This window comes from Hippopotamus amphibius, chromosome 4, assembly GCF_030028045.1.
Source record: "Hippopotamus amphibius kiboko isolate mHipAmp2 chromosome 4, mHipAmp2.hap2, whole genome shotgun sequence".
NCBI classification, from domain to species: domain Eukaryota; kingdom Metazoa; phylum Chordata; class Mammalia; order Artiodactyla; family Hippopotamidae; genus Hippopotamus; species Hippopotamus amphibius.
This window is the reverse complement of record NC_080189.1, coordinates 127,978,656-128,005,377: the sequence shown is the minus strand read 5'-3', so window position 1 is coordinate 128,005,377 and position 26,722 is coordinate 127,978,656. Positions and strand designations below refer to the sequence as shown.

General features: G+C 48.5%; 1 protein-coding gene across 6 annotated transcripts in view; it reads left to right on the top strand.

Annotated features, from left to right (window-relative positions):
* Nucleotides 1–26,722, top strand: part of FRMD4A (FERM domain containing 4A) — a 450,104-nt gene that overhangs the window by 386,980 nt on the left and 36,402 nt on the right. For all 6 annotated transcript variants that reach the window (XM_057731241.1, XM_057731240.1, XM_057731239.1 and 3 more), the window contains exons 12-14: nt 4,194–4,270; nt 8,879–9,017; nt 14,914–15,055. In XM_057731241.1, coding sequence (XP_057587224.1) covers nt 4,194–4,270; nt 8,879–9,017; nt 14,914–15,055 — 358 coding nt within the window. The remainder of the gene's footprint in view (nt 1–4,193; nt 4,271–8,878; nt 9,018–14,913; nt 15,056–26,722) is intronic.

The window sequence follows — 26,722 nt, the reverse complement described above, 5'->3', positions numbered from 1 at the left end:
ACTCATCAAATCAGCTCCTGAAAACATCTAACTACCTGAAGACCTGTTCCACCCATCCTCCAAAGCACAGAGGGCCTCATTCCTGGTCTCCACCCTGAATTCGCTTCAGGGTTAATCATGATTCTTCTTGTTTGTTAGTCCTTGATGAAAAGCTATTGATACCAAGGCATCTCTGTAGAAAACCAGAGGAATCCAGGTCTCTAAAGACGAGAGAGCAGTTACACATGTTATCCTTTACAGTCTGTAAAGGAAAGAAAAGCCACTGTGTAGGACGGAAAAGATGTGGCTCTATACTTCCTACCTAGAGTCACATTGCTGTTCATTTGTAAAACTCATTCCACTCATAAAGTTAACTATCCATTAGTGACTAAGAGTTGTTCCCACTAATTGGGGGACCCATGGGGAAAGGAATGTAGTTAGAGGTTAGAGTAATGGGCTAGGTGCCCTTGACTCCTATTTCTGTTCCTTCACTGACTTGCTGTGTGGCCTTAGGCATTTTCCCCTAATTTCTCTGAGCCTTGTTTTCCCCAAGGAGAAAGTTTCTCACTTGTTCTTCGGCAGTTGGGGGAGGGGGCCGTGAGGGGCAAATGCTAAAATATCAAAGAAGAGATGTCTGCTTTTCAAAGATGCCCAGATGAAGTGCATTAGAAAGGCCTTTTTCATAGGTATTAATAAGCCCTTTGATTACTGATAGGCTGTGGGTTTGAGCTTTTAGGTAGCTCCTTGGGCAGAATTGTCCAGAATAGGAATTATGCAGCATCCTAAGGGCTCTAGCCCAGTCGTAACCATCATCGTGTGTCCAGTGAGTCTTCACGTGGTGCCTTTAGCTGGTGGCCGGGTTATTATGGCCACACTGAGCCCTGGAGGCTCCCCTAAAGGGACACAGCTGCTCAGGGGCCGCCCGCACACCCTCACGTGGGAGCGCAGGGTACCTGTTCACAGGAGGCCGGGTCAAGCGTCTGCGGCTCATCTGCTTGGGGTTTGACTCTGCCAGCCTCAGAGGGGAGGGTTTGGTAGGCAGGGCCGCTGAACAGTGGGCACAGGGACCTCAGAGCACAACAGCCCACCGTGGTGCACGGGGGCCTCCAGCTGCCTTCATCCCCCTGTTGCCCAGCACCTCCTGTCCCCCCAAGTGGGGAGAAAAGGACGAGGCCATTGTTCCCTCACGAGGACCTCTCCCTGGTTCCTGGGACCTTCCTGTCCTGGAAAACTGCCCTCCTTCCCTCCCTCACTTCCCAGTATTTCATTTGCAAAAAAAAAAATCCCTGCCTAGCACAAACGTGAGGCAAAGCCACTGCCTTACCCCCTGTTAGAAATGTCTACAGACAGTACATCCTCCCGGGGAGATGCTGGGAGCCAGGCCACCAGGGTTCAGTGCCGAGAGCAGGAGTCTGGGCTGAGGCGGCGGATGGAAGGGCCACAGCAGAGCCCAGATGGTTTTGTTTTGGTCCTTGGCAGACACAAGGCTCTCCACACCAGCAGCGCCAGGGAGCACTTCCAGCGGAGGCCTGGCCTGCCTTCTGTTTTGTAAAAAGTCAGGGAGGGAGGAGTTGCCAGGGAACCCATCCCCTGAGTGTTGAGCTTTGGGATTTTTCACCAGGTGGGAGGGGCCTTCCGACTCAAGGCCCTAAGGGAGGTGCTTGCAAGCACACCCACAAAGGGAAGGCCCCGTGGAGCTCTGTCCGTCAGATACACCTTCCCCCAAGTGCTGCCCAGCTCAGGACAGCGCCCTTAGCATGAGCACCAGGCAGGACCAGCAACGTAATTTGCAGGGCCCGTTGATCAATCTTATTGAGAATTTCAAGATGGAGACAGTAAAACGTTAAACCAGGCGTGGGGCCCAACAGGTCACACACCCGTGAAGCGGGTCCTCTCCAGGGCTCCACCTTACTTGGCCAGGTGCGTGCCGCACACGGGCTGCGGGTCCCCGTCAGGGATTAGCCATCCCTCTCTTGGGAGGAAAGTGGGGGGCAGGGTACTAAATCTGTACGCTTCATTTCGGGGACACAAATGATCAACGTTTATTTTCTTAAACCCCAATGACAGGACTTAAGTTAAACAAACAAAAAGCAGTTATTTTGGTTGTTCTGGAGTTAATCTTTATTTGCCAGTATTTGGGAGAAGAACAACTAGGAACTGCACTGAGATCCAAGTTCATTGAGCATTTACCTTGTACCAGTACCGTGCTGAGAATCTGTTGCCTCTATCTTAGAGGAGCGTTAGTGCCATTTTACAGATGGGAAGACTAAGGCTAAAGGAAATGCAGTCACTTGCCTAAGGTCACACAGTTTGGGTGTAGGGGAGTCAGGATTCAAACCGATGTGGTCGGAGTTCAGAGCGTGTGTCTGGCCATGTTGTTCTGTGTACTACCTCCAGGTTATGAGGTCAGTGTCAGGGAGCTGTTAGTTCTGGTTGCTTTTGTGTCTGTAGCTAAGTTCAGGTGGAACCTCTGTAAATACTTAACAGTGGGGGGGTCAGAGAGGAACTTTGCACATTTTATAGAGGGATTTAGCAGAGCAGAGCATCAGATAAGAGCGTAAGACTTAGACCTGGGACTTCAGTAATTGACTACACGGGTGGCATTTCATCTGTGATCTGACACAAGGCTATCTGAGCTCATGTAGGACTTGCTTTCCTTGGAACTGACCCGAAAGGAGAAAAAGAAGTAATTTTCCTTGGATTTCAGAGCAAAATGTACTCTGAGATGTGGACAAAAGAGGTAGCTCTGGAATCAGAGAAAATCCATGTCCTCCTCCCTATTAGGCAGACAAAGTAATTGTAAAATTCTGCAGAGCAGGTTGTGAGAAGAATGCAGCCATTCTAGAAGCAGTTTTTATTCCAACCCAGTTTGACAAAGGGGTGGAGTCCTTTGGCCAGGCCACTGTCTTGGGCCTGGCAGGGCAGGGTTGATGGGACACAGAAATTGTCATCTTTAAGGAGAAAATGTGAGTAGATCAGAGAGGATCAGGGGCCCCAGATGAGAGAATTCTGGGTCTAGGATGAGACCCTAGAAAAGCATTTGTCTTAACTCAGTGGGCAAAGAAAGGGAGGACCATGGAAGGAATCAGCCTCTCCCAGAATAAAAGTCTGTGTGACCCTTCTTTGGGCTCAGTAAACTCCAGTTCTCAGTGTATAGAAAGGGCTTCAGTATGCATCAAGTATACATATGAATGTTAAGGGCATAACTTGAACCTCTTTTAACATTTCCCAGAGAGTTTAAGTAACTCTCTTTTTCATCCAATGAAAGAACCCCCCTTCCAGAGCAATGCTGCAGCCCTCATCACGCCCAGACATCTTAGTTCACAGGCTCACTCGTCCAAGGAGGAATGTCCACCAGGGCCTGAGGGGCCCGCCGGGCAGTGCCAGGAACTTTGTTTAGTTCCCACTGTTCAGAACTCCCTTCATTTCACTCCCCGCCTCCCCGAAGGCAGCAAGCCCCTGTCTGAAGCGTCCTGCTGGCTCCAGGACTCCTGATTTTCTTTGTGCTGCAGAAAGAAGCTGGGCTTGACAGGCTCCTATTATCTCGAGTTGCCTGCCCCCAAATAGGCCTAGCAGCACCCCCCCACCACCACCACCCGGCCCTTCTCGGGGAAGCTTCCCCAGCCTCCCCAGATCACCAGGGCGAGTGGGGCTCTTCCACATTCATGGGCAGGAAGTGGAGTCCAGAGGGGAGGCTGGGCATGTGACCGCCTTCCCAGTTCGGCACTGGAGGGAGGAAGCTGGTTCAGCACTGCAGGCAGATGGCTACTGCCCCCTCCGGAGAGCGCCCTGCTCCCTCCCTCCTCCAGCCCGCCCTCCTCTCCCCCCACCTCCCCCTCTCCTTGGAGGGAAAAGTCTGCAGAGCTGGGAACTGTCTTGGAGAATTCAACAAAGGCCAAGCAGAGCCGGGGAACCACTTGAAAAGAACTTGTTTTGTTCCTGTTGAGAAGCCTGCAGGAAAATCCACACCCATGTTGCTGGGGTTTTGAACTGGAGAGCGGTGTGTGCGTGTGTGTGTGTGTGTGTGTGTGTATGTGTGTGTGTGTGAGAGAGAGAGAGAGAGAGAGAGAGAAGCAAGAGGCACAGGAGGTGCAAACAACTGTATGGTTTCAGCTTTGATAAGGAAACTGCCAGCTGTGAGTTCAGCCGCAGAGGGAGGACTACAGCCGTGAGCCGCCCGCTCTTGAACTTCAACTGCATTGTTTTCTGTCCAGATATTCCAATGGAGACAGTTGGAAAACCTGTATTTCAGAGAGAAGAAGTTTTCTGTGGAAGTTCATGACCCACGCAGGTAAGCTAGACAAGTGCTCTTCTTCTGGGAGTGCGTGGCCTCACCGGCATGTTGCTTACATTGCTATTTTTGTGCTGTCACTGTTCGTGTTAATTTGAGGGGGAAGAGGGTGGTTGGTCCGGAGAATAGAGTTCAAGTAAGACAGTACAGCTTTGTTTTGTTCTATGTGTTGAGAAATGCAGTGGGCTTGTGGGAGCGTGTGTGTGTGTGTGTGTGTGTGTGTGTGTAAGAAATTAGCAAGTCCACGGTCATCTCATCTAGCTACACGTGTTCTTGCTTGTATGTGTGGACGTTGTCTTTACAAGCCGGGGCGTTTTAGGAAAGATTTGTGGCACTTCGGAACAATCACCAAATTAAAGCGAGCAGTGGTCTGAGTCCTTTTAGGAAGTTTTTGCTGGGGAAGAGAAGAGTCTGAAGAATGGCTTGTCAGAGCTGCTGAGAATGTTTCAGGTTGAACAGTCAGCCGCAGAAGGAACCTACAGCTGAAGGAGTTGTGCTTGTGTCATTCTGTGAGCTGTAATTTTAGGGTGGGTGGATGTCAAAGAAATACAAGTCTTTTTCTCTCCACCTCACTTTGTATCCCAGGGAGCACTCTCAAAATCAATGCTCCCTATCAGATGCCAAACAATAGGGTCCCGTTTTGGAAGGCAGCAAGTACTGCGTGGAAGGTTCTCGGGGCAGCATGTACTGTGGCTTTTCCTCTCTTTGTCTGCTAGTCCTAGAGTTATAGGCAGCCCAGAAGCGGCAGCAAAATTCCCAAAAAACAGACCTAATGCTTAAGGATAAATCGCTTTCAGTAGGTCTAAAAGCAGACGTAGAACGAGAAGGTAGCCCTGGGAAGACAGTGAGATCAGGCTCTGTGGAGGAGTAAGTGTGGACGTTAGGTGCTGACACCCCAGCCCCGGCTCAGGAAAGAGGAGCTGTTGGCACCAGCTCCCCACACACATGGCTTCTGGGCACTCAAACATGCCGGGGTGCCTCCCAGAAAGTTCTCAGCGTGAGAATAAGATTTTGCCCCATCAGAGGGCGAGGCTTGTGGGGTGGTCTCTGTTCCTGCAGCCAGTGATAACCCAGGAGGACTGATGTGCGGCTCGCCTGGTTGTGTAATCTGCGTGGAACAGCACTGTCGTGTAGCGGGGGAGCTGCCACCATGGTTACTATGCAGCGAGTGAGTGGAGAACATCCTAGAGATTGTGTCTCGCAGTCAGGTGGTGACGGAGAGCGCTGGCAGGGTAACAACCTGTGTGGTGTTTTTCAGGGTCCTGGGATGAAGGGGTCTCACGATTCGGAGACCCTGTCTCTGCAGATTCAGGCCTGGCAGGGGGGCAAGAGATGCTGAAAATACTGTCCCAAAATGAATTTTGCCACGAAGGGTCAGATGCAGAAAGCAGATGATTGACAAAATAAAGACTGGAGATTGGATGGTCTAAGAGGCTGAGCATAGGACTAGACACACTCTCCAAGCCTGTGCTGTGGGGAATTCTGCTAATGCACGGGCACTTTGGATGCATCCGTGTGTGTGTGTGTATGTGTGTATGTATTCATGTTCGGTCTGGGTCTGTTGTCCTATCCGTGATGTGATACTAAATTCCCTTCCCTTTCCCAAGATCGAGGTATATTGGAAAGAGTCCAAACCTCACATGTTACTATTATGTCGGCTTTTAGCCTGTTAAATGAAAGTGATCAAGCTCACATTTGTTGAGTGGCTCCCATGTCCAGGCACTGTTACGTGTCCTGGGGTATAGAAAGAAGCCCTGAAGGAACTTCCAGCACAGTTGGGGAGACAGAAGAAGGAACTTGATGTTTATTAAGTGTTTACTATGCGCATTCACTGTTCTAAACACTCGGACAGTTATCTCATCTGGTCCTCGCTATAACCCCAGAAAACAGGTACTTGTATTCCTTTTCTAATTGGGAAACAGGCATAGAAGAAACAAAGTAACCTGTTCAAAGTTACAAAAAGCAAGTAAGGGGTAGAGGCAGGATTTGAACCCAGAAAGTGCTGAAGGTGGCTAGGCTGGTCTGGAGAGACTTCTTGAGAAGGAGAAATCTTAACCGAGGATGTAAAGCTCAAGGTGGGCCCTCGGGGCGATAAAGATATCAGTAAGGTGAGGTAGGCGTAAGAGAGAAGAAAGTAGAGGAGCCGGAGGCAGTCTGAGCACAGAACGTGAGCACATCTCCTCGAGGAAAATAGTCCTCTGTCAGCCTAGAGACCAACAGGGAGAGGAGAGGGAAGGCAAGGAGAGGCCAGGGACCTGGCTTCCTTGATGTCAGGGGTGGAAACCTAGGTTGTCAATGGCTTTAAAGGCACCTTTTCCAAATGTGCACCAGGGCAGGCAAAGGGGATTGTTCCAGGTTAGCTTCTCCCGCTTAGTGGCCAAACCAAAGCTCCAACCCTGTCTTCTGCCTGGCGCCGCAGGAAGCGCTCCTCTGCAGCCTCCTGGCGCTCCTCCAGTTAAATGTGTCATCCTGTTGCTGTTGCCTTGTTTATTTGAACACGGAAGAGTCATCTAATCGACTGAACTGTGTTGGGATGGTTCGGGGTCAGCCCCTCCCTCAAACCCGGAAGGGAGTCAGGACCGAAGTTACAGGATGGCAAGTGCGGGGCAGCATCGGGTCCTGAAGATAGATGTCCTGGGACACAGCGAGTCACAGAAGATGCTTTGAGATTTGCTCTGCTGGACACCTGTCCTAACTCGATACCCAGCGTTGTTTCTGGTTCTCTGGGCTTCACAAATATTCTGTTTCTAAGGTTTTGGCAAAACAGAAGAGTCAGTGGAGTGGGAAGAGCCTGAAGGGAATGATGTAGAGAAGGGAGAAATTCATAATCAAGAGGAGAAACACTCCAGGAGCATCTGATGTAGGTGCTCCTGGGAACTCCCAGACCAGCCAGCCTCTTCCCTCCCCCTCCCCTGCCTTACCTGAAAAATATACCTAGCCTGGCACTGCTCTCACTACCCCCCACCCCTTGAAATACATTTCAAGTTACTTTCCCTTTCTAATTCACCAGAGTGGGTGTTCAGATCATAGTGTCTTTTCACATACGCAGAGACCATGGGGGTTTCTTCCTCCCTCTCTTGCTGGCTCCTTTCGCATTATTTTTAATTGTGTGTTTCTTTGTGAGCTGGCATTTTCTCTTAACTTTGGTTTTAACCAAAGGGAAGAATAATACTCTGCTTAGAATCAGTAGCGTTAACTGATCACCAGATTTGAATTCCTCCTTAAAAAGTGAGTCTGGGATTTCCCTGATGGTCCATTGCTTAAGACTCCGTCCTTCTACTGTAGGGGTCGCGGGTTTGATCCCTCGTTGGGGAAGTTCTGCATGCCACGTGCGGTGCAGGAAAAAACAAAAGGGAAGAGTGGGTCTGAAGAACACCTAGTGTTATACCCGTACCATCACCCAAGGCAAGGTGATGGGAGCAGCTTCTAATTTTCTTCAAGGGAAGACTTGCCATGAAAATAATGTGATTATTCACAAGTCCTGATTGCCTCAAGGTTCTTCAAATGAGATAACTCGATCTTGAACACACATTGTTCTTCTGATGTGCACATGTTACCCCAAACCTCACCCCACTGTCCTGTCACCTTGCCCTAGACACACATACACACACACACACGAATGCAGACACATGCACACACGTATGGAAACACATTCTCAAATTTCACTTGCAAAATCATGTACCCATCCTATAAAATATACTTCACTGAGAACACAATCATATAACTCTTTTTTCCCCTTTATTTCATCAATGTGATGAATTATGTTGGGACCAGTCTTTCCTGCCTTCAGTTTAAAGTCTGACTGCCTCTCTCTGCTCCATGCATATGTCCTCCACATCTCCTACACAAATGTGTATGTGGAGGTGGGTAGCGGGGCGGGGTTGGCCAAGCTCATTTCTTTCTGCCTCCCCTCTCCTGATTCTTTATACCCCCCTGCCCTCTGAACATATTTGAAATTGATAAACAGCCCTTTAGAGGAACATTGCGTGAGAGTAACATAAGGAGTCCTGATTGCCTTAGATGCTGTGGCGATTAGAAGAGAATTTACCCATCCTTCACCGTAGGCTGCGTTGCCTGGTTAATAAAGGACATTGTCAAAGGCTCTTCCTGCCTCTGAAGTTTGTCTTGGCCTGGTGCCAGGAGCTGAAGCTCAGAAAAGACTGTCCTGTGACCTAGGATGACCCGTCTTATTCCAGACAAGGCAGAGGCTTAGCCAAATTCTGAACCCCAAGGAGCCAGTAAATCAGAAGATTAGCATGATTCACAATAGCCAAGGTATGGAAACAACCTAAGTGTCCACCGATGGATGAACAGATAAAGAAATTTTGGTGTATATTCACAATGGAATATCATTCAACCTTAGAAGAGAGAGATTCTGACGTTTGCAACAACATGGATGGACCTGGAGCACATTATAAGGCAGACACGGAAAGAAAAGAACTGCATGATCTCACTTACAGGTGGAATCTAAAAGAGTCAAGTAAGCAGAAGCAGAGAGCAGAACAGCAGTTACCAGGGATGGGGGGTGGGGGCAATGGGGAGAGATGCTGGTCAAAGGGTACAAAGTGGTAGTTATTTGACTGACACTTCTGATTCTTGCTCTCCCAGGGCTTCGGTGACAAGGAGGACGTTTGGTCACAGTGGCATCGCGGTGCACACGTGGTACGCGTGTCCGGCACTGATCAAGTCCATCTGGGCTATGGCCATTAGCCAACATCAGTTCTATCTGGACAGAAAGCAGAGTAAGGTAAGTCCCTTTCCTGAGGCTGGGAGACCAGACCTTTCACTGAGCTGTGAGCAGACGAGGGCCCTTTTCTGGATTTTATAGTTTGGGGATTAGGAATTGGATGGCTGGGGTAGCCCTGTATCCCATGCTCTGAGATGTGCAGAGGTAAGACTGGCCTTTTATGACTATAGGAGACAGGAATGAGATCAGCTCTTTAAGAGGGCGACGCATTCCCGGAGACTTGGTCAACCACAGTCAAGAGAGGCTCAAACCATTTGCCGCAGCCAGGCAGGGCCCTTTTGAGGAATTCCACCCATGCTTTAGAACCTCAGGAGCCTCTCCTGGGAGCAAGCAGTCAAGTCCTTTTTGGTGTGTAAACAGTGGCATATTGTTTTCCCTTTGAGAAAAAAAAAAAAAAGTAACCATTCTCAACTAATAGATACCACCTCACTGTAGAGGATAATTGCTGTGAAATCCCTCCAGGCTTTTCCAACTGCCAACTCCATTTCTTAACAATGCAAAACTGGAAACATTAAAAAAAAAAAAAGGCAACAACTCTGGTTCCCTAAGGTAGACCTGGAGCCTCAGGCGATGGTAAACAGTCATTCTCCAAGGGAGGTTTGATCCAGCCCCAGTTCAGACACACCGGGTGGGGGGTGCGGGGGTGCACTTTCTGGTGGGTGGGAAAATGACCTCTCCTTGGTTCACACACAGCTTATATCAACACTCTGCCCCTTCGTCCTCCAGCCTCAGCTACCAGCTTCCCTTGCCTTCCCTGCACAAGCCACTCCCATTCATTACTCCTCAGGTGAAGAGCTATATCAAGATGGGCTCTGCATCTTTCTCAGGATCCTGCTGGCTCGGGAGGGGTGGAAAGTGGAATGCAGAGCTACCGAGGGAGATCACCTTGGCTCCTGGTCTAGTCGGTACCACCATCTGTGGGAGGTTTTGTTCTGTTCCCTGAGTCCTAGAGAGGGGAGGAGGTGGCAGGACCCTGGGCTTACTGGGCCCAAGATTTATTGGATTGGTGCCCTTTTGGATCCTTGCAGCTTCCTCTTTTGCCTTATTTTCCTTCTGGATGGAGTTGCTCTTTCCCTGGCTTCGGGAGAGGATTAGGAAGGAGAGAGTTGGGGTTGAGTGGGAGGTAAGAGAAAGATAGTAAAAAAAAAAATAGGGCAGGAAGAAAGCAAACAATCCCTCAAGTCATAATTCAAGTTTCACATCACAATTCAAGTTTCACATCACAGCCTTTCCCATGTAGGAGTCACCTTCTCCTTTGTAACATATTTTCTTCTCTCCTACGTCTTCTTCCTGACCCCCATTTTGGTCATTCTTGGGGGTGAATGGGTACAGGGTGGAATGTTTTTGTTGCCAGGAATAATGAGAGTATTCTGCAGCTCTCCTGCTGATTGATGGGCATTGGCACGGGAATTTGAGGCCCAGTTAGATCAAAAGAAACAGGGCCAAAGTGTTTTGACTCATGCTTTAGATTGAGACAGTGGGTGGGTGTCAGCGTTTTGCCCTCCAGTGGCAGGAGTTGGAGGTCCAAACCTTAGAAGAGTGATTCCATCCTCTATATTGTTTGGCGATGCATGATGAGGGGTAGAGAGTTTGGCAACCCTTCTGAACCCCACTGCCAACTCCTCTTGCGGGCAGCCCCCCCACACACTGATTTTGAATGGGGAAAAGAAAAATATGTCACCCTAAGGATGGTATATTAGCTGTTTGCACTCTTCCTCCCTATGCTGGCTTTTTTCCATTAGAGGATCTTTGGAGGAGGCCCATCCTTAAGGCTTCACAGCCCCTTCCCGAAGATGGTCTTTCCTGCAGCTGGAGAAGCCTTATTCAGCAGGCTTGCAGGTCAACCCATTGATGCAACAAGTAAACTTCAAAAAGTAACTATCAAAGACGACTTATTAGCAAGAAGTGTCTTTCAAGAGGCCAAACCAACTGCTCAAAGCAATAGGGAACTTTCAGCTCAGCCACCCCCGGGAGACTGAAGGAAGTGCACGTACTCCCAGGAGCAGGAGAATTTTTCCCAAATAAGCTCTGAATGCTCACAGGTGCTCCGGAGCCCACGCATTTCTTGCTGGAAGCAGCCTGTGATGACAGGTGAGGAACGAGGTCCCCCCTGGGGAAGTGCAAGGACTCTGCCTTCCAGTTCTGTGACCCTGGGCACGTCTTTCTTCACTCCTACTTGCCTCCCACAGTTAGAGAGCAGCAAGGGAGATTCCTGACCGAAATCACTGGTTAGTCCGGTGACACCGTGTTGGTGAAGTTGCTTTAGAAGATGCATGCTGTCTTTCATTATTATCGTTAATAATCCAACATACTGTTTCCTGGCCAACATCTGAGTAAAGTTTAAAAGTTTTCCCAAATTAAACCATAGGTGATAAAATTCACTTTAGGAATCGTGTTACAGCACCTTTCATTTCTGAAACATCCATCAGGCAACAGGACCGATCTCCAGGGGGCAGGAGGGGTCAGGGTGAGTGATGGCTGGCAGGCCTGGGATGAAGTGTTTCCAAATATTTCTGAGCAGCCAGTGTTGGCTGGAATACTGGCCATTGCTTCACACTCCACTGTATCAGGCCATGCCAACCATTCCTTTCTCTGAAGTGCTTCAGCAAAGCCCAGGGCTCCCGAAGGATACTCATCAACCCCAGAAACAAGTGCAGTCCAGTGGTTGGAATCAGCAGGGGTGGGTAGCCAAGAAGTCTAGTGTTCTTCCGCTGGTGCTTGGTTATTTTCTTCTTTCAGGGTCCTGGTATAAATCACTTAAGAAAATCTCTCTCTCCTTGTATCTCCCTCTCCCTCCCTCCCCCACCCCCCCATACCTGCCCACCCCCCATCACCAAAAAAAAAAAAAGAAGAGCAAAAATGAAGCCGTTTTGGTTGCCTGCTGGTGGCTCATTCAGAATGAGAGGCTGTGCTGACACCAGTCACATTTGGTAAATTACATCCGCTGACCCCAAAGATCAGAAATGTTGTCAGCTGGATCCCGCCAACGTATGTACCCCAGAGCCAAGGAATGTCTTGTAGAGTTTGGAGGAAAATACTTGAAAGCTTCAATCGTTTAATCACTGTTCCTCTGAATTCAGATTGAGGACTTGTTGAGTTGGCCTCCAGTCCAAACATCTTCCTTCTTCTTGATCTTTTTTTTCCCCTGATCCAGTCTGCTAATCTTCATTCCATCTAGATCAAAAGCTGAGTGAAAGTATGGCCAGAACCAATGAAACCTTGCTCACAGAATGCCCATCGTAGTACCTAGTATGGCAAGACCCTCAGAGCAAAACAGCCAAAACTTTGGAGGCTCTTTTGCATGGGCCCAAAGACTTGACTTTACAAGGAGAGAATCTCCCTATCAATTCATGTCCTCTTAGGTGTCCTCTCTCCACCTGGTCCATTCAGTCATGGTGATATTTCCACTCTAGAAAGAAGCTGGTAACTTCCTAAAACTTCTAAGAATGTAGTCTCCCTTGGGAAGCATATCTGTTGTCCCTTTTCCATAGATTGTTTCCTGCCTCCGAGACTGGTGGAGTAGGGATGGGTCTTGCATGAGATTAATGAGATCCCCAGAAATATCCAGTTGTCATTCATTGAACCTCATTTAGCAAATTACTGCCGGGCTCTGATTTATATCCTATTCCGTTCCAATAGCCTTGATGTCTAATATGTAATTTAGTCCTGATATCACACCTCTATGGTGTGGGTTTTAAGAACTCCATTTTACAAACAATGATCTTGGTATCAGAGAGGCTGAGAATCAAGGTCAAACTGATTCAGGGAGAGGAGCCAAGGTTCCAGTCCAGATCTTTCTGACTTCAGAGCCTGGGTCCTTCAGCAGGCTGAACTGGTCTGTGTCTTCATGAATTATTCTTGCATAACTGCACGCGTGGGCTCCTCTTGGTAAAGCGTGGGCCTTGGTAAAAGAATAGCGTTGAAAGAAGGGAAGTGATGGATTGTGTTTTCTGGGTTCTGCTCTGAGGATAAAACCCCGCCAGGTAGATGCGATTGATACACTGTGCCAAAGAGGGGTGGGATGGGCAGGGTGGGAGGGAGGCTCAACAGGGAGGGGATGTGGGGATATACGTATACATAGAGCTGATTCACTTTGTTGTGCAGCAGAAACTGACACAACACTGTAAAGCAGTTATACTCCAATAAAGATGGGGGAAAAAAGAAAGAACAGAGGCCCCCCTGCTTTCTGCTAACAAGCCAGAAAACTCTGCAAGGGGCTGGCAGCTGAGATGATTTTATGAGCAAGGAAGCCCTCACCCCAGGAAGGCAGGCTGGTTCTGAACACAGGGACAAAAGTTGAGGTCAGAGAGGAGACATCGGTCAAGGAAGGACCAATGAGATAGAAGAGGGTGAGGAGGAAGATGGGTCGGACCCGGTGAAGAAAACAAGCAGAAAGTCTCAGCATTTCCTCTGCCCCGCAGACTGATCTTGTACACGTGAGGAAACTACTTGGCAGTCGGAAGTCATTGTCTTTCACCAGTGCTGGCATCAACAAGGAGGCCAAAGGAAGGGCAAGGCCTCAGGGTTCAGACAGGCCCTGCTGGACCGCTGTGGGCACCTGGGCACAGGATGTGAATAAGAGGGAGCCGGGCACTGGTCTGCCCACCCTCCGTGGCTTCTCCTGTGTGGGGGAGAGTCCTGGTCTCACACCAGCCGGGTGTGAACACACGTTAGAACCTCAGTTGGGACCTTCCGCTGGTGCCATCCGTGCAACCCCGCCACATCGCCAGGGGCCGCAAAAAGATTAGCGCATGTACGGGCTATACTAGCGTTTGTAGTTGTTTTCCAAAAGTACAGCGAAAGCTGCTGCCTGAAGCGTTATCACAAATTGATTTCTTGAAGAAGGAAAAAAACAAATGTCCAACACCCATGGGGGACGGGCAAACCTGTCTCCACCTCCTAGAGTGAGAACTAGAGCAGAAAGTTTCGCTGCAAACAGTAACTTTTAGGAACATAATGGTGAACATAGTGTCCTTTCCTAATGGCTCTGACCTGCTGTTACTCCTGGCCCTCGGGCTGGTGGGCCAGTGAATTTGTGGAATAAATGGAGTGGAGTCTTAACCATGACCTGAAGACCTTGGCTCATACGTTTAGGTAGCAAAATAGAAGCAAAGCACCGTGTCAGGTGCCCCTTGGTGGGAACCAAGCATCCAAAGGAGCATTTGTTTCAGAAGCCCTTACGCACCACACTTGCAGGCTGACAGTGTGGTCACTTCCCAGCCCTCTAAGTTTTCCTGGCTCCGTGGTGAATAATTGAAGAGTTTAAACCACTTTAGAATTTATTGGAACTTCATAAATTTGCTTCAGACATCTCTTAAATCATTCACAAAGCTGAAAATTGGTTTTTTTCCTTCTTTAAGCACAAAATCATGTACAATTGCTACTGTTTATTGAGAGCTATGTAGGAGACCAAGGGGAGGAGGGGGGATGGGAAGGGAGGAAAAAGGAGAGGAGGGGACTGGGGGCAGGGGGAGCCCTTCCCTTGCCTTACTTCCTTTGACCCTAACAAAACCTTGAGCTATAGGTGGTATTTTCCCTGTTTTATACTTGGCAATAGTGCTGCTCCGTGAGGTGAAGCCACTCCCCAGGTCAGGACCCCACCGAGGTCTGTCTGACTCCGAAGTCCACACTCGTAAGCCCTGTGCACACAGCCTGTGGGACCACAAGCTTAGAGGAATCCTCGCAATGTCACCTCTGGAGCCCTGTCTGCTCCCGCCGGGAAGCTTCAGGGGATGAGCGATGGCCCTGGGGACACCGACACAAATGCCGCAGTTCGGGCCCTGAGGCCGTTTGCCAGATGCCGGGACAAGCGGGCGAGCGACTGCTGTCGTCGGCTTGTCCCGGCCGCAAGGCGCGCGTCCCCCGTCTAACCTGTCCCACCCGGTGGTCTTTCTAGTCGAAGATCCATGCCGCCCGCAGCCTGAGTGAGATCGCCATCGACCTGACGGAGACGGGGACGCTGAAGACGTCCAAGCTGGCCAACATGGGCAGCAAGGGCAAGATCATCAGCGGCAGCAGCGGCAGCCTCCTGTCCTCAGGTGAGCCCCCCCCCGCCCCCGCGGGCCCCGAGAGAGGCCCCCAGGCGGGCCTGCAGCCCCGGGGGGCTCCACGGAGGAGGGGGACCGGTCGGCGTGGCCGGGAGCCGGCGCGCGGGGAGCCGGCGCGGGCGTCCAGACCAATGTTTGCAGGCGAATGGGGATGTGAGAAAATAGGCCAAAGTATCAAAGCGGGGCGGGGGTGGGGGAGGGGAGAGAGGCAGTAGACCCTGCCAGCCTGGGGAGGACACCTGGGCCTCTCCAAGCCGCCCCCAGAGCCTTCCCAGTGCTGATGGCGGACCGACAGGAATGTCGGCTCCAAGGACGGAAGGCGGCGGTCACTCGTGTGTCACTCAAGGAGAGTCATGTAAGGAAGGGCTGCAGGTCAGGGTGGTGGTGCTGGGTGAGCTACATTCCATTCTCAGGGGAACTTCCCGAGGCTTTCAGAAGCGCGGAAAACTCTTGATCGTTTGGAAAGGAGTGACTTGTCGCACCGTGTGGTCTGGCACCTTTCGATAGGGAGGGTCAGGGGATCTGATGGCCTGTTTCTGTGGAGCCTGGGCAGGTCATCTGTCATGGGGTGTTGGGAGGGGCAGAAAAGCCCTGAGGTTCAGATCGGGCTGGACTGCAGGAGAAGGGATGCCGTGACCTGAAGTGACAGGAAGGGCGGTGTTTGAGTGGCGCAGGGAATGCAAGGGAGGCAAAAATTGCCTGGAAGTGTTAGGAAAGTATAATGCAGGTCACTCCCCAGGCCACGTGGCCAAGGCCCACTTATTCCTGGAGCCCGTGCACACGTCCTTGCCTTTGAGCCAGAGAGTAAAGCCAGAAGTCTTTGCCCTACCTCATCTTTCAGGGTTATCTCTATAAATCTGGTGACTGCAGACAGGAACAATGAAATAAAAAAAGGATAAAGACAGGATCGGGGGTGGGGGAAGCTGAAAGCTGTCCAGCTGGCTTCTGGGCTGGCGGAGTCCAACCAGAGCCAGGAAAACATTCAGGCCCGAAGGGCGAGGGTGAAGATGGACAGACCTTTCTAAGGTCCTGGGGGGCCCCAGGACTGGCCAGGTGTTCACGTGGCCATAGTTCTTTTGTTTTTTGGTGGTTTTTTTTGGCTTCATTGGGTCTTTGTTGCTGCACACAGGCTTTCTTTAGTTGCGGTGGGCAGGAGCTACTCTTTGTTGCCGTGCACAGGCTTCTCATTGTGGTGGCTTTTCTTGTTGCAGAGCACGGGCTGTAGGCACACAGGCTTCAATAGTTGTAGCATGCGGGCTCAGAAGTTGTGGCTCGAGGGCTCTAGAGCACAGGCTCAGTAGCTGTGGTGCACGGGTGTAGTTGCTCCACGGCATGTGGGATCTTCCTGGAGCAGGGCTTGAACCCTAGTCCGCTGCATTGGCAGGCGGATTCTTAACCACCCTGCCACCAGGGAAGTCCCGCCATGGGTTTTATAAAATCTGTGAAGGTAATACATTTTGTGTTCTTTTTCTTAAACAGAGGCACCAAAATTAGGTAAGTTTCAGGCCCCACAAAGGTGGCTCTGCCTCCCCCAGGTCACCGTTAAGGTTCACCGTCAACCCTTTGTCTTGGATTCTTAAACGTTTTTCGTCAATACAGTGGGCCAAGGAATTACTATTTCTGAGTCTTAAAGGTTTGCAGTGAAGACTGTGCACAACGCTGTAGCAAAGAGAATGCCATTCAAAGCCCCCTGCCTTGAATTCCAGCCACTCCCTGTCCCCTGCAGAATGATGCAGGGCAGGGCCAGAGCCAGCTCAGTGATTGTCCCCTAGACACGCCTACTTTCTGTTAAAGCCCAGAGTCTCAGAGTTGAGCCTGGATTTATCTGCGCACTGTTCTCCTGATCCAGCCACAGATGAGCCCCATTCTTCCTGCAGCCTCAGTGAGGCGATGCATCCCTGCTGTGGTTTCATATCCACTTGGACATCTACGTTCTTTTGGAACGTGGCATGTTATACCTAGAAGGAGAATAGATTCTTCCAGCTCAGGGGTTCCCTGAACTCCTAGTGCATCAGAACCCCTTGGAGGATTCATTCAAACTCAGGTAGCTGGGCTTCGGCCCTGGAGTGTCTGATCTGTAGGTCTGGGGTGAGCCTGGGAATTTGTGTTTCTAGCAAGTTCTGAGAAGTTCCCCGGTGATGTGGATGCCGCTGGTCTGGGGACCATACTTTGAGAGCCACTGTTCTTGCTGAAGAAGAGGTAAAAGCCTGAGGTGGGTGTGTAGCTCAGGATTAAACCTGTGTCCTGGTCCATCTGCTCAGGCCCTTTGTCTCTGGCAGCCTCCAGGGGTACAAACCTATCAGCAGGTACAGAGGAGGTGGTAAGCAGGTGGTGAGCAGGAGCCCCAAAGGTTCTGACATAGAACTGACATTCAGCCATCAGAAATGACATCCAAGGACTTCCCTGGCAATCCAGTGGTTGGGACTCTGCGCTTCCACTGCAGGGGGCACGGGTTCAATCCCTGGTCGAGGAACTGGGATCCCGCATGCTGCACAGCATGGCCAAAAAAAAAAAAAAAAAAAAAGAAGAAGAAGAAATGAGATTCGGGCACCTTTAAGACTGGAAAGCAATTTCTCTCTGTTACCGCCATCAGCTTTTTTTTTTTCTTCTTTTTTTTGCTGTGTTGGGTGTTTGTTGCTGTTTGCAGGCTTTCTTTAGTTGCAGCAAGCTGGGGCTACTCTTCTGTTGCCGTGTGTGGGCTTCTCAGTGCTACAGCTTTTCTTGTTTTCGAGCACTGGCTCTAGGTGCATGGGCTCAGTAGTTGTGGCTTGCAGGCTTAGTTGCTCCATGGCATGTGGGATCTTCCTGGACCGGGGATCGAACCCGTGCCCCCTGCATTGGTAGGCAGATTTTTTTTTTTTTTTTTTTTTTTTTTTTTAGGTTTGTTATTTATTTATTTATTTTTTGTAGGCAGATTCTTAACCACTGCACCACCAGGGAAGTCCCCTGCCATCAACATGACATTAGTAATCAATCCCTAGGGCTAGGACATGAATCAAAAGAGAAACTTTTCCTGCTGAAGCCACTCCCACACCTAATATAAGCATCTTTATCCTGGGAAAGTAAACCAATTTTTGCACATTTGATGACTTAGTGACGAGGACCCCAGGCAAAGCTGTTTGGGCTTGATGGAGGCAGCCGAGGCCCCCTGCCCTCCCCACTTCTGCAGTGGCTCCATCTGTAGGACTGAGGCCCTCAGCCTTTTCCCTGCCCACCCTCTGCTGCTAGCTAAGCAAGAGGAAAGCTGGGTGGAGGAGGAGGAGGTGGGGATGTGTGAGCCGTGCCCCCATGTCCAGGCCAGGGAGCACATCAAACTCAGCCCCGCCCTGCAAGTCATATACCGAAGAACGGTCCTTAAGTGGGTCCTTAAGGCCGAGGCTGAGGCTCCCTGGGGAGGCTCCCCTGCCCTGACTTTGGAAAGACCGTGGGTCCATGAGGGAGAACCTGTGCACAGGAAGCGTCCCATCAGTCACCTCGGGGAGCTCCTAGGACCTGTAGATCTGTGCACCGCTGCCTCCAGGGCTGTGACTCCTGCCCCTCTGACCGTTCATGTGCAGGAGAAGATGCCTTCACCTGAGGCCCTGCAGTCCCACCTGGAAGGGATGGTTTCCCATCCCCCACCAGATAGATATCGAGGCCAGTCTCCCACCTGTGCTTTTCATCCTTTAGCGCATCCTGCCTGACTGCATGCTGAGAAGGCCTTTTAGTGATGGGATCCCACAAGATGAGAGGGCGTCAATCTTTGGGGACCTGCCTGATTTAAACGCTCTTTTTACGACACTCGTCAGACCCTATGATCCACCTCTGACTCAGGAAACAGGATACGAATAACCCAGTATCCTATTTGACCAATTATTTTCTCTCTTTCACGTACTGGCTCATGCTTAAAAAAAAAAAAGATGGTGTCTAATAAATAGTCCTGAAAAGCATTTTGAGAAACTGATCATCACTTGAAAATTCTTTTCTCTACCTCTAGCCCAGGGCCTAATACCCAGTAGGTGCTCCATACACGATTTTTTAAACTTTTTAAATTTTTTACATGATTTCCCCATGACTCATCTATTTAATAGCAGGAAATTTGTACCTTTTGACTCCCTTCAGCTATTTCACCCACTGTCATCCCCCAGCCTCTGACAGCCACCAGTCTGTTCTTTTTATCTATGAGCGCAAGGGTTTTTGGTTTTTGTTTGTTTGTTTTTAGAGTCTATGTATTCGTGAGATCAAATGGTGTTTGTCTTTCTCTGATTTACTTTACTTAGCATAATGCCCTCGGGGTCCATTTATATTGTCACAAATGGCAAGATTTCATCTTTTTGTTACGGCTGAATAGTCTTCCATTGTGTGTGTGTTATGATCACAATTTCCTATCCAGTCATCCTGTGGTGGACTCTTAGATTGTTTCCATCTTATGGCTATTGTGAATAAAGCTGTATGAACATGGGGGTGCGGATATCTTTTCCAGTTAGTGTTTCATTTCTTCAGATAAATACCCAGAAGTGAAATTCCTGGGTCGTATGGTAGCTCCATTATTAGTTTTTTGAGGAACCTCCATACCATTTTACATAGTGGCTGCACCAACTCACATTCCCAGCAACGGCGTAAGAAGCTTTCCTCTTCTCCACGTCCTCGCCAGTGTCTGTTGTGTTCTTTTTGATGATGGCCATTCTGACAGATGTGAGGTGATTTCCCATGTGGTTTTGATTTGCATTTCCCTGATGATTAATGATGTTGGGTATCTTTTCATGTGCCTGTTGGCCGTTTGTATGTCTTCTTTGGAAAATGTCTGTTCAGGTCCTCTGCCCATTTTTTAATTGGCTTTTTTGGTGGTTGTTATTGAGTTATACAAGTTCTGTATATATTTTGGTTATTAGTCCTTTATCAGATATATGGTTTGCAAATATTTTCTCCTGTTCAGTAGCTTGCGTTTTCTTTTTGTTGATGGTTTCCTTTGTTGTGCAGAAGCTTTTTAGTTTGATGTAGTCCCATTTGTTTATTTTTACTTTTGGTGCCTCTGCTTTTGGTGTCAAATTTAAAAAATAATCACCAAGACTAATGTCAATGAAACACGATTATTGAAATTAAATTTTGAAGGATACTAGTAAGAATCCTGCATGTGCTGCATTTTAAGAACCTCCTATGTTCCCAGAGTGTGTGGTATCTTGGTCCTTGCCAAGATGTCTCATAAACCAGCCAACAATATCTTCCCTCGGATTGTACGGTACCCGTATGGCTTTTGTCATGATGGTGTCAGACCTTCAAAGGTTAATCTTGTCAGATCAGGCTCCTCCTGCAAAGACCATCCTTCCTCATTATCTTTCATCCATTCTTCCACCCTTGTCTGTGCCTAAATTGTGCTGTAACTGAGCTGTGTAGCCACACTGTGATTTTTACAGTGTAAACATTTTTTCTAGCTCCTGAGCTTTGCTAGGGTCTACGCACAGCATTTTAAAAGTTATAGCTTCTCTCCTCAAAGAGTTTGCATACTATTTATTGATGTAAAACAGAGATAAAATGTTTCCAACTCTTCGTAACATTGAAGACGATTTTCCTATTTAACAAGGGCACATCATTACCAGGTACTGGACTTAAGTCATTTTAAAGCTATCTGAGGTCTTAGATATTAAAGAAATGAAGAAATGTTATTGATATCGTTAAAGTGAGAAATCCACCCTTACTACTGGCCTGAGCCAGTGGTTAACATCTCAAAAAGAAAAGGTCTGCAGAGTAGAAATGATTTACTAATGCTTGGGTCCAAGACTCCCTGAGATCTTTGGTGGTAACACCCAGGGCTGTCCCGTGGGAGACCTATAGTCCTAGGAGAGACCCTTAGAGGTGCTGAGCCTCTGAGCCGTGTTGGATTAAAAGGGATCAAGCCCTCACCTCCCAAAATCACACTGGATGAGATTCAGACCCTGTGAAGGTTCTGGAACCCGTGTCCCAAATCCTTTTCTGAAGGGGCTCAGGTGGGCAGGCTTTGAAAGGATGTGAGGACCCTTGTCCCAGAACATGTCTGCTGAGAGGGTCCCTGGAGGAGGGGTCATTGAGGCAGCTCAGGGCACAGCGTCCCCTTCCAGGCCAGCAGAGCCCCACCCTGCCTCCAACTTGGCCTCCTCACCATCTCTGCACCTCTGGGTACCCCTGCTGCCTGACCACTGCAGGGGGGAAGGGGGGAAGCAGGGGACGTTGTAGACACTCTGCCCTAGGAGAGCCTCCAAGCTTTCCGGGGTCAGGTAGAGTTTAAGAGGACAGCTGTGAAGTCAAACCACTTGAGGACAGTGATGTTTTCAGGGTTCACAAAAAGCATCCAAAATCCTTTTCATGGGAACTTTAAAGAGTTTGTTCCTCTCTTCTTTACCCCCATTTCTTGAAATCTCAAAGAAAGATGGGAGAGGGAAAAAATTGGAATGACAAAAGAAAAAACGAAACAACTGTATGCTGAACACGCATGGAGCCTTTCCAAAGCTGCTCTGAAAGTGAGAGAGAGTGTAGGATTGTCCTAGAATTGCTTCTGGAATCTGCGAGCCCAGAGCAGTTCTGGTTTCAGTGGCAGAGGAGGGGCTCAGAGAGATGTATTTTTGCTTTCAGCCAATTTAAAGAAAAGGGCACAGACTTGCCTAGGAGACACCCCATGTTCTGCAGGCCCACGTGGGTTGTTGCATTAACTCCCCCGCCCCAACAAAAAAATGTCACAGTGCATCCTTTCTTAAAGGAATAGAACAATGAGAGTGATGTTGGCTTTTTGAATGGAAATACGGGGCAGAAGCCACCCACTCTTTCCAAAAACAAAACGGCATTTTGTGTCTATTAATAGGAATTGGGCTGTGGGATTAATGAGATGGCAGTTGAGTCATCTTCATTGTCAAGAGCAGGATTGCAAAGAATGTGGTGATGGATTTTTGGTTAAAAAAAGAAAAAAGAAAGAAAAAGAAAGAACACAGAACCCTGCAGGTCTGCTGGGATCCCCCAGCTCTGACCCTTTCTGCTCTGGGGAAAAACGTGTTGTCATCAGCACAGGGCCTGCCGTGCCTGGGACCCGTCCATGTCCGTGACTCAACTCTTCACACGTTCACCCTCTCTGAATGCCAGCACTTCCTGCCATTGTTGGGCAGTTTATGAATAACTAACGTAACAATGAGGGTGCCAGCTGTCTGCCGTCTCTCCTTCCAGTGAACTGATCTGATAGGCGTCTGCCAGCTTTATGGTCAGGGCTGCATTCAGCTCAAAATACATGGCCCGAAGTTGGTATCAATCATGTGATGTTTGGGGGCTTTTTTCTTCTTCTCATCTTCATCCTTTTTTTAAAAAAAATATAGATTTTACTCCTACCATTCAAATTTATTTCCTTTATATTTTGCAATGACTTTATGTCAACTTTTTTGCCACAGGGCATGTGGGATCCTAGTTCCCCAACTAGGGATTGAACCCACACACCCTGCACTGGAAGCACGGAGTCCTAACCACTGGACCGCCAGGGAAAGTCCCATCTTCATCCTTTCTTTTTGGCTCCCATTCTGTCTCTTCCCTGTATTTCTCTCCGGCCTTTTAAAGTTCTGTTATCGGCTGCCTGTCGTCTCTTACATCTAAGATGCACAGGATTCCAGGGGCCTTTCGTGTTGGTCCGGGGTTCAGTGCTCTGCAGACGAGCTCAGCTGGCAGCACTGCCAGAGGGCTTGCCTTCTTCCAGGGTGTGTCTGTACGGGACTGTGTAGCAGGTGAGGGCTGCGAAATCTTTTTCTGTGGAATGGATGTTTCTGGCCATGGTGTGAGCAGGACGGGCCTGAATCGAAATTGTGAGAAGGCAGCATGGTTGTCCCTTTCTGCTCTCTCTCACTGGGGGTAAAAAAGCAAACAAACAAACGAAACTAATAAAGCCGTCTATACTGATATATTTATGCCCTCCCATGTAAAGGAATTTTTGCCTGCTAAAGAAAACCAGGACAGAATGATAACCTAAGTGAACGGCTTTGATGGAATTTTAAAAACTGAAAAAGAAATATCGCCATCCCCTTCTCCCATAGGCTTTGCTCTCTTCCCATTTAATGAGACCAGCCCTCTCAATATTGCAGTCTCATCACAGAATCTTGGAGCCAGAAGGCTAAGCCCCCTAATTTCACAATATAAGAAATGGAAACCGTATAAGTTAACCCAGAACAGTAGCTTCAACTAGGTATTTTACCAGATGCTGCTAATTTTTTAAATCAGTTATTTAGTTCTCTCTCTCCTCCTCCCTGAATTTCTCTTTTTAATTATCTTTGTACCCTTCACCCTTTGGCAAAAGTGCCACTGAGCACTTTTTTTTTTCTGAGTCCCAGAGACTCTTAGCTGTCACCAAAAGATGTTTATTTTCAAAGCTCTTCCATTTCACTGCTCTTTTACATGAACTGTTTTATTTTTAAAATATCTGACCCTAATGAAAAGTTTTCCAGGCGTGCACTTTTTATGTGAAAAAGTCACATTTCATTCTCTAAGATGCTCTCCAGAGATCGCACGTTTATCCTGAAATCTGCCAGGTGGCTTTATTTCCCATGTTCTCTTAGGACATCTTTTCTGTAAGGAATTCATAATTGAGGATTTGTAAGGCAAATAAATATCTCTTCATCATAAAGAAGGGTTCAGATCTTTCCCTCGTATGTATTTCTGGGGTGTCTGCCAAAGCTTTTCCTTACAGCTTTTATAGATCTGCTGGGAATATGCCTTCTTCCTTTTTTTTTTTTTTTTTTTTCCCTAAAAGTCTAAACAGACAGATTGTCATTTCCTTCCCTTACCTTTAGGACAACAGATTCCTTTCTTCTTTGGGGCACTGTTTCGAATTTCCCCCTGCTTTCAGAGAGGAAAGCACCCCTTCTGTCTCCTGAGATCAGCAGGGCTGGTCATCAGAATTCTATCTGTGTAAAAACAGATGAGGCCTGGTTCCTGACAACATTCTGTTCAAGAGGATGCGTTCTCATATCCGGTGTGGAGTAGCCCAGAGTCTTTTGAAAGATTGGAGCACATTCTCCATCTCAGCCCTATGAGGACATCCTTCCCCCTGTTTGCCAGTTGGGAGGGGAGCTGCTGTTTGTGTGAGCTGGCCTTCCCCACACATCCTGCCCCAGGGAACCAGCTGCCCACTGGGTAACATCTGGAGTTCCCCAGCTGGAACACGAGAAAGTCCGAGAGGCAGTTTCTTCAGAGGTGGCAGAAATATCTCCACCAACAACATCTCTAGCATCTGGGAGTTCACTCGAGAGATTTCCGAATACCCACTCAAAGTGACTTTCTGATCTTGAGAACGTTGCTGAAACTCTCCTGGCTGTGTTTGGATAGGAATTGTCTTCTTAAAGGTCAGATCTTATTCTCCTCATCACAGGCCAGATGATGAGTGACCTATTTCTATAAAGTATGTGGATTGAAATATGATCATCAGATAGCCAAAAACAAAAGATATTTTCAATCTGGGCTCATTTAAAGAGATACTGGCTGAGCAGTAAGTAGGATGAAAGGTTTTCCAGGGAACTAGTCTGGTGCTGGTCCTCCCGGCAGAGGACCACAGAGAGACTGACCCTCCTCAGACTAGACTAGAGGTCATCATGGTCCCTGCAGGTTAATTGTCTGATTAACAATTAACCAGGGTGTGGCAGCTCCCGCCTCTCCCATTCTCTCCTCCTTCCTCCCGCTGGACAGCTTTTCACGGCCAGACCCGAGGGCTGGACCTGTGTTGGGTTACCTGTCTCCCCCATCCTCCCACCACCTTGCACACAGAAGGTGCTTCAGAGACTTCTGTGGCTTCTCACGTATCCATGGGCTCCTTCTCCTCCTCCTTTCTGCCTATATGTTCCTCCGTGAAGTCCAGCAGAAAGGGTCTAACCTGGAGAGACAGATAGGCTTGCACACTAACCGTGTTTATTATAGCCGCACCAAGTTCCTACCCTCATGGTGTTTCCATTCTGGGGATGAAACAGACCAAACAGCCAAGTTGGAATCCCAGCTCTGCCTCCCTACATCCGGTGACCTCGTCTATGAATGGGGATAATGTTTCTGTGAGGATGAAATGAAGTAAAACATGTGGGAAGTTCCTGTAAGGAATTCTGTAAAAATCCCCTTCCTTCCCCATCTTTTCCCGAGTTTCCTGCATGTGTACCTTCCACCAGCCATCCACGTTTCTTGCCTGTTCCATGTTCTCCCACTTTTACATTCTGAAGCTCCCCAGAATTGGGGTGCCAACACCTGACAAAGGCCAGACACACTGTTTAACACAAACAGCTGCAAATATTCATGTAGTGCCTATTATGGTCTGTTCTAAGCATCTTGCAAGCCAATGAGAATCAATCTCATTTGATTCTCCCAGCTTTTGAAGAAGTCCTCCCTTACAATATGGGACTGAAAACAGGACTTCTGCAAAAGTTGGCCTCCTCACAGCTAGTAGTCGCAGAGCCCTACTGGTTAACTGGTTAACTCTAAACTGCTAGATGGTAGACTTCTGCGTCCAGAGGCTACAAGACCAGTTGACATTTCCCAAGGTGTGTTCACATCACTCTTTCCTATACATTTGGTGCTGCTTAAAAGTTTGACCACCACCACCAACAAAGTATTCATGCGCTACTTAGGTCTTCAAAAATATTCAGGTCACTCCTGTTTTTCCTCAGGTTCCTGCACCAATTGATTATACTTGGACAGCCCTTTCCAACTAGCAGTTGGCTACTGCTTTGTCAACATGTCATTTTGAAATCTTACTTTTCTGGCTCCTGTAGAGAGGTTCTGGCCATCTTCATATGTCATTAATCCCAAACACAGCTCAGATTAAACACTTACTTAGTATTCAAGTTTACAGATATTTGCTTTGGTCTGTTGATAAAATGCAGAGGTCAGTCCTTTAGGTGCTGGTTGGTAATTAGACATTTCCTTTTGATTTGAAGCGAACTATAAAAATATCTGGGAGAAGGTCCAGAGCTGGCGGGTTGCTTGTCTGTTCTGGAGGTAGGTATGGGAAGAAAAGAGGAGGAAGATGGCGCCGTATGTTAGCATCCTTTTTTAAAGAAAAAAATTTTTTAATTTATATTTTGGCTGTGTTGGATCTTCATTGCCGGGCACGGGCTTTCTCTAGCTGTGGCGAGCAGGGGCTACTCTTCGCTGCAGTGCACGGGCTTCTCATTGCAGCAGCTTCTCTTATTGCGGAGCATGGGCTCTAGGCACTCAGGCTTCAGTAGTTGTGATACTCGGGCTCCGTAGTTGAGGCACGCAGGCCCTAGAGCATGTGGGCTTCAGTAGTTGTGGCACACAGGCTCAGTAGTTGTTGTTCTTGGGCTCTAGAGCGCAGGCTCAGTAGTTGTGGCGCACGGGCTTAGTTGCCCCATGGCATGTGGGATCTTCTCAAACCAGGGATCCAACCCATGTCCCCTACATTAGCAGGTGGATTCTTAACCACTGTGCCACCAGGGAAGTCCCTGTAAGGGTCCTTTTGTAAAAATTGCAAAAATGACTGCTAGAGGTGAAAGGGAACTGCCTCAGTACATTGTTTATTAAGTACTAGATTCTTTGAGTCTGGAGGAATCTTAGAGGTTAGTTAATTGGTCATTTTCTAGTTGGGGACATCATGGCTTCAAGAGGTAAACAACACAAGATCTGACACCAATTAACAGCTGACAGGTATTGGAAATCCGGGTGTCTTTTATCCTTCAC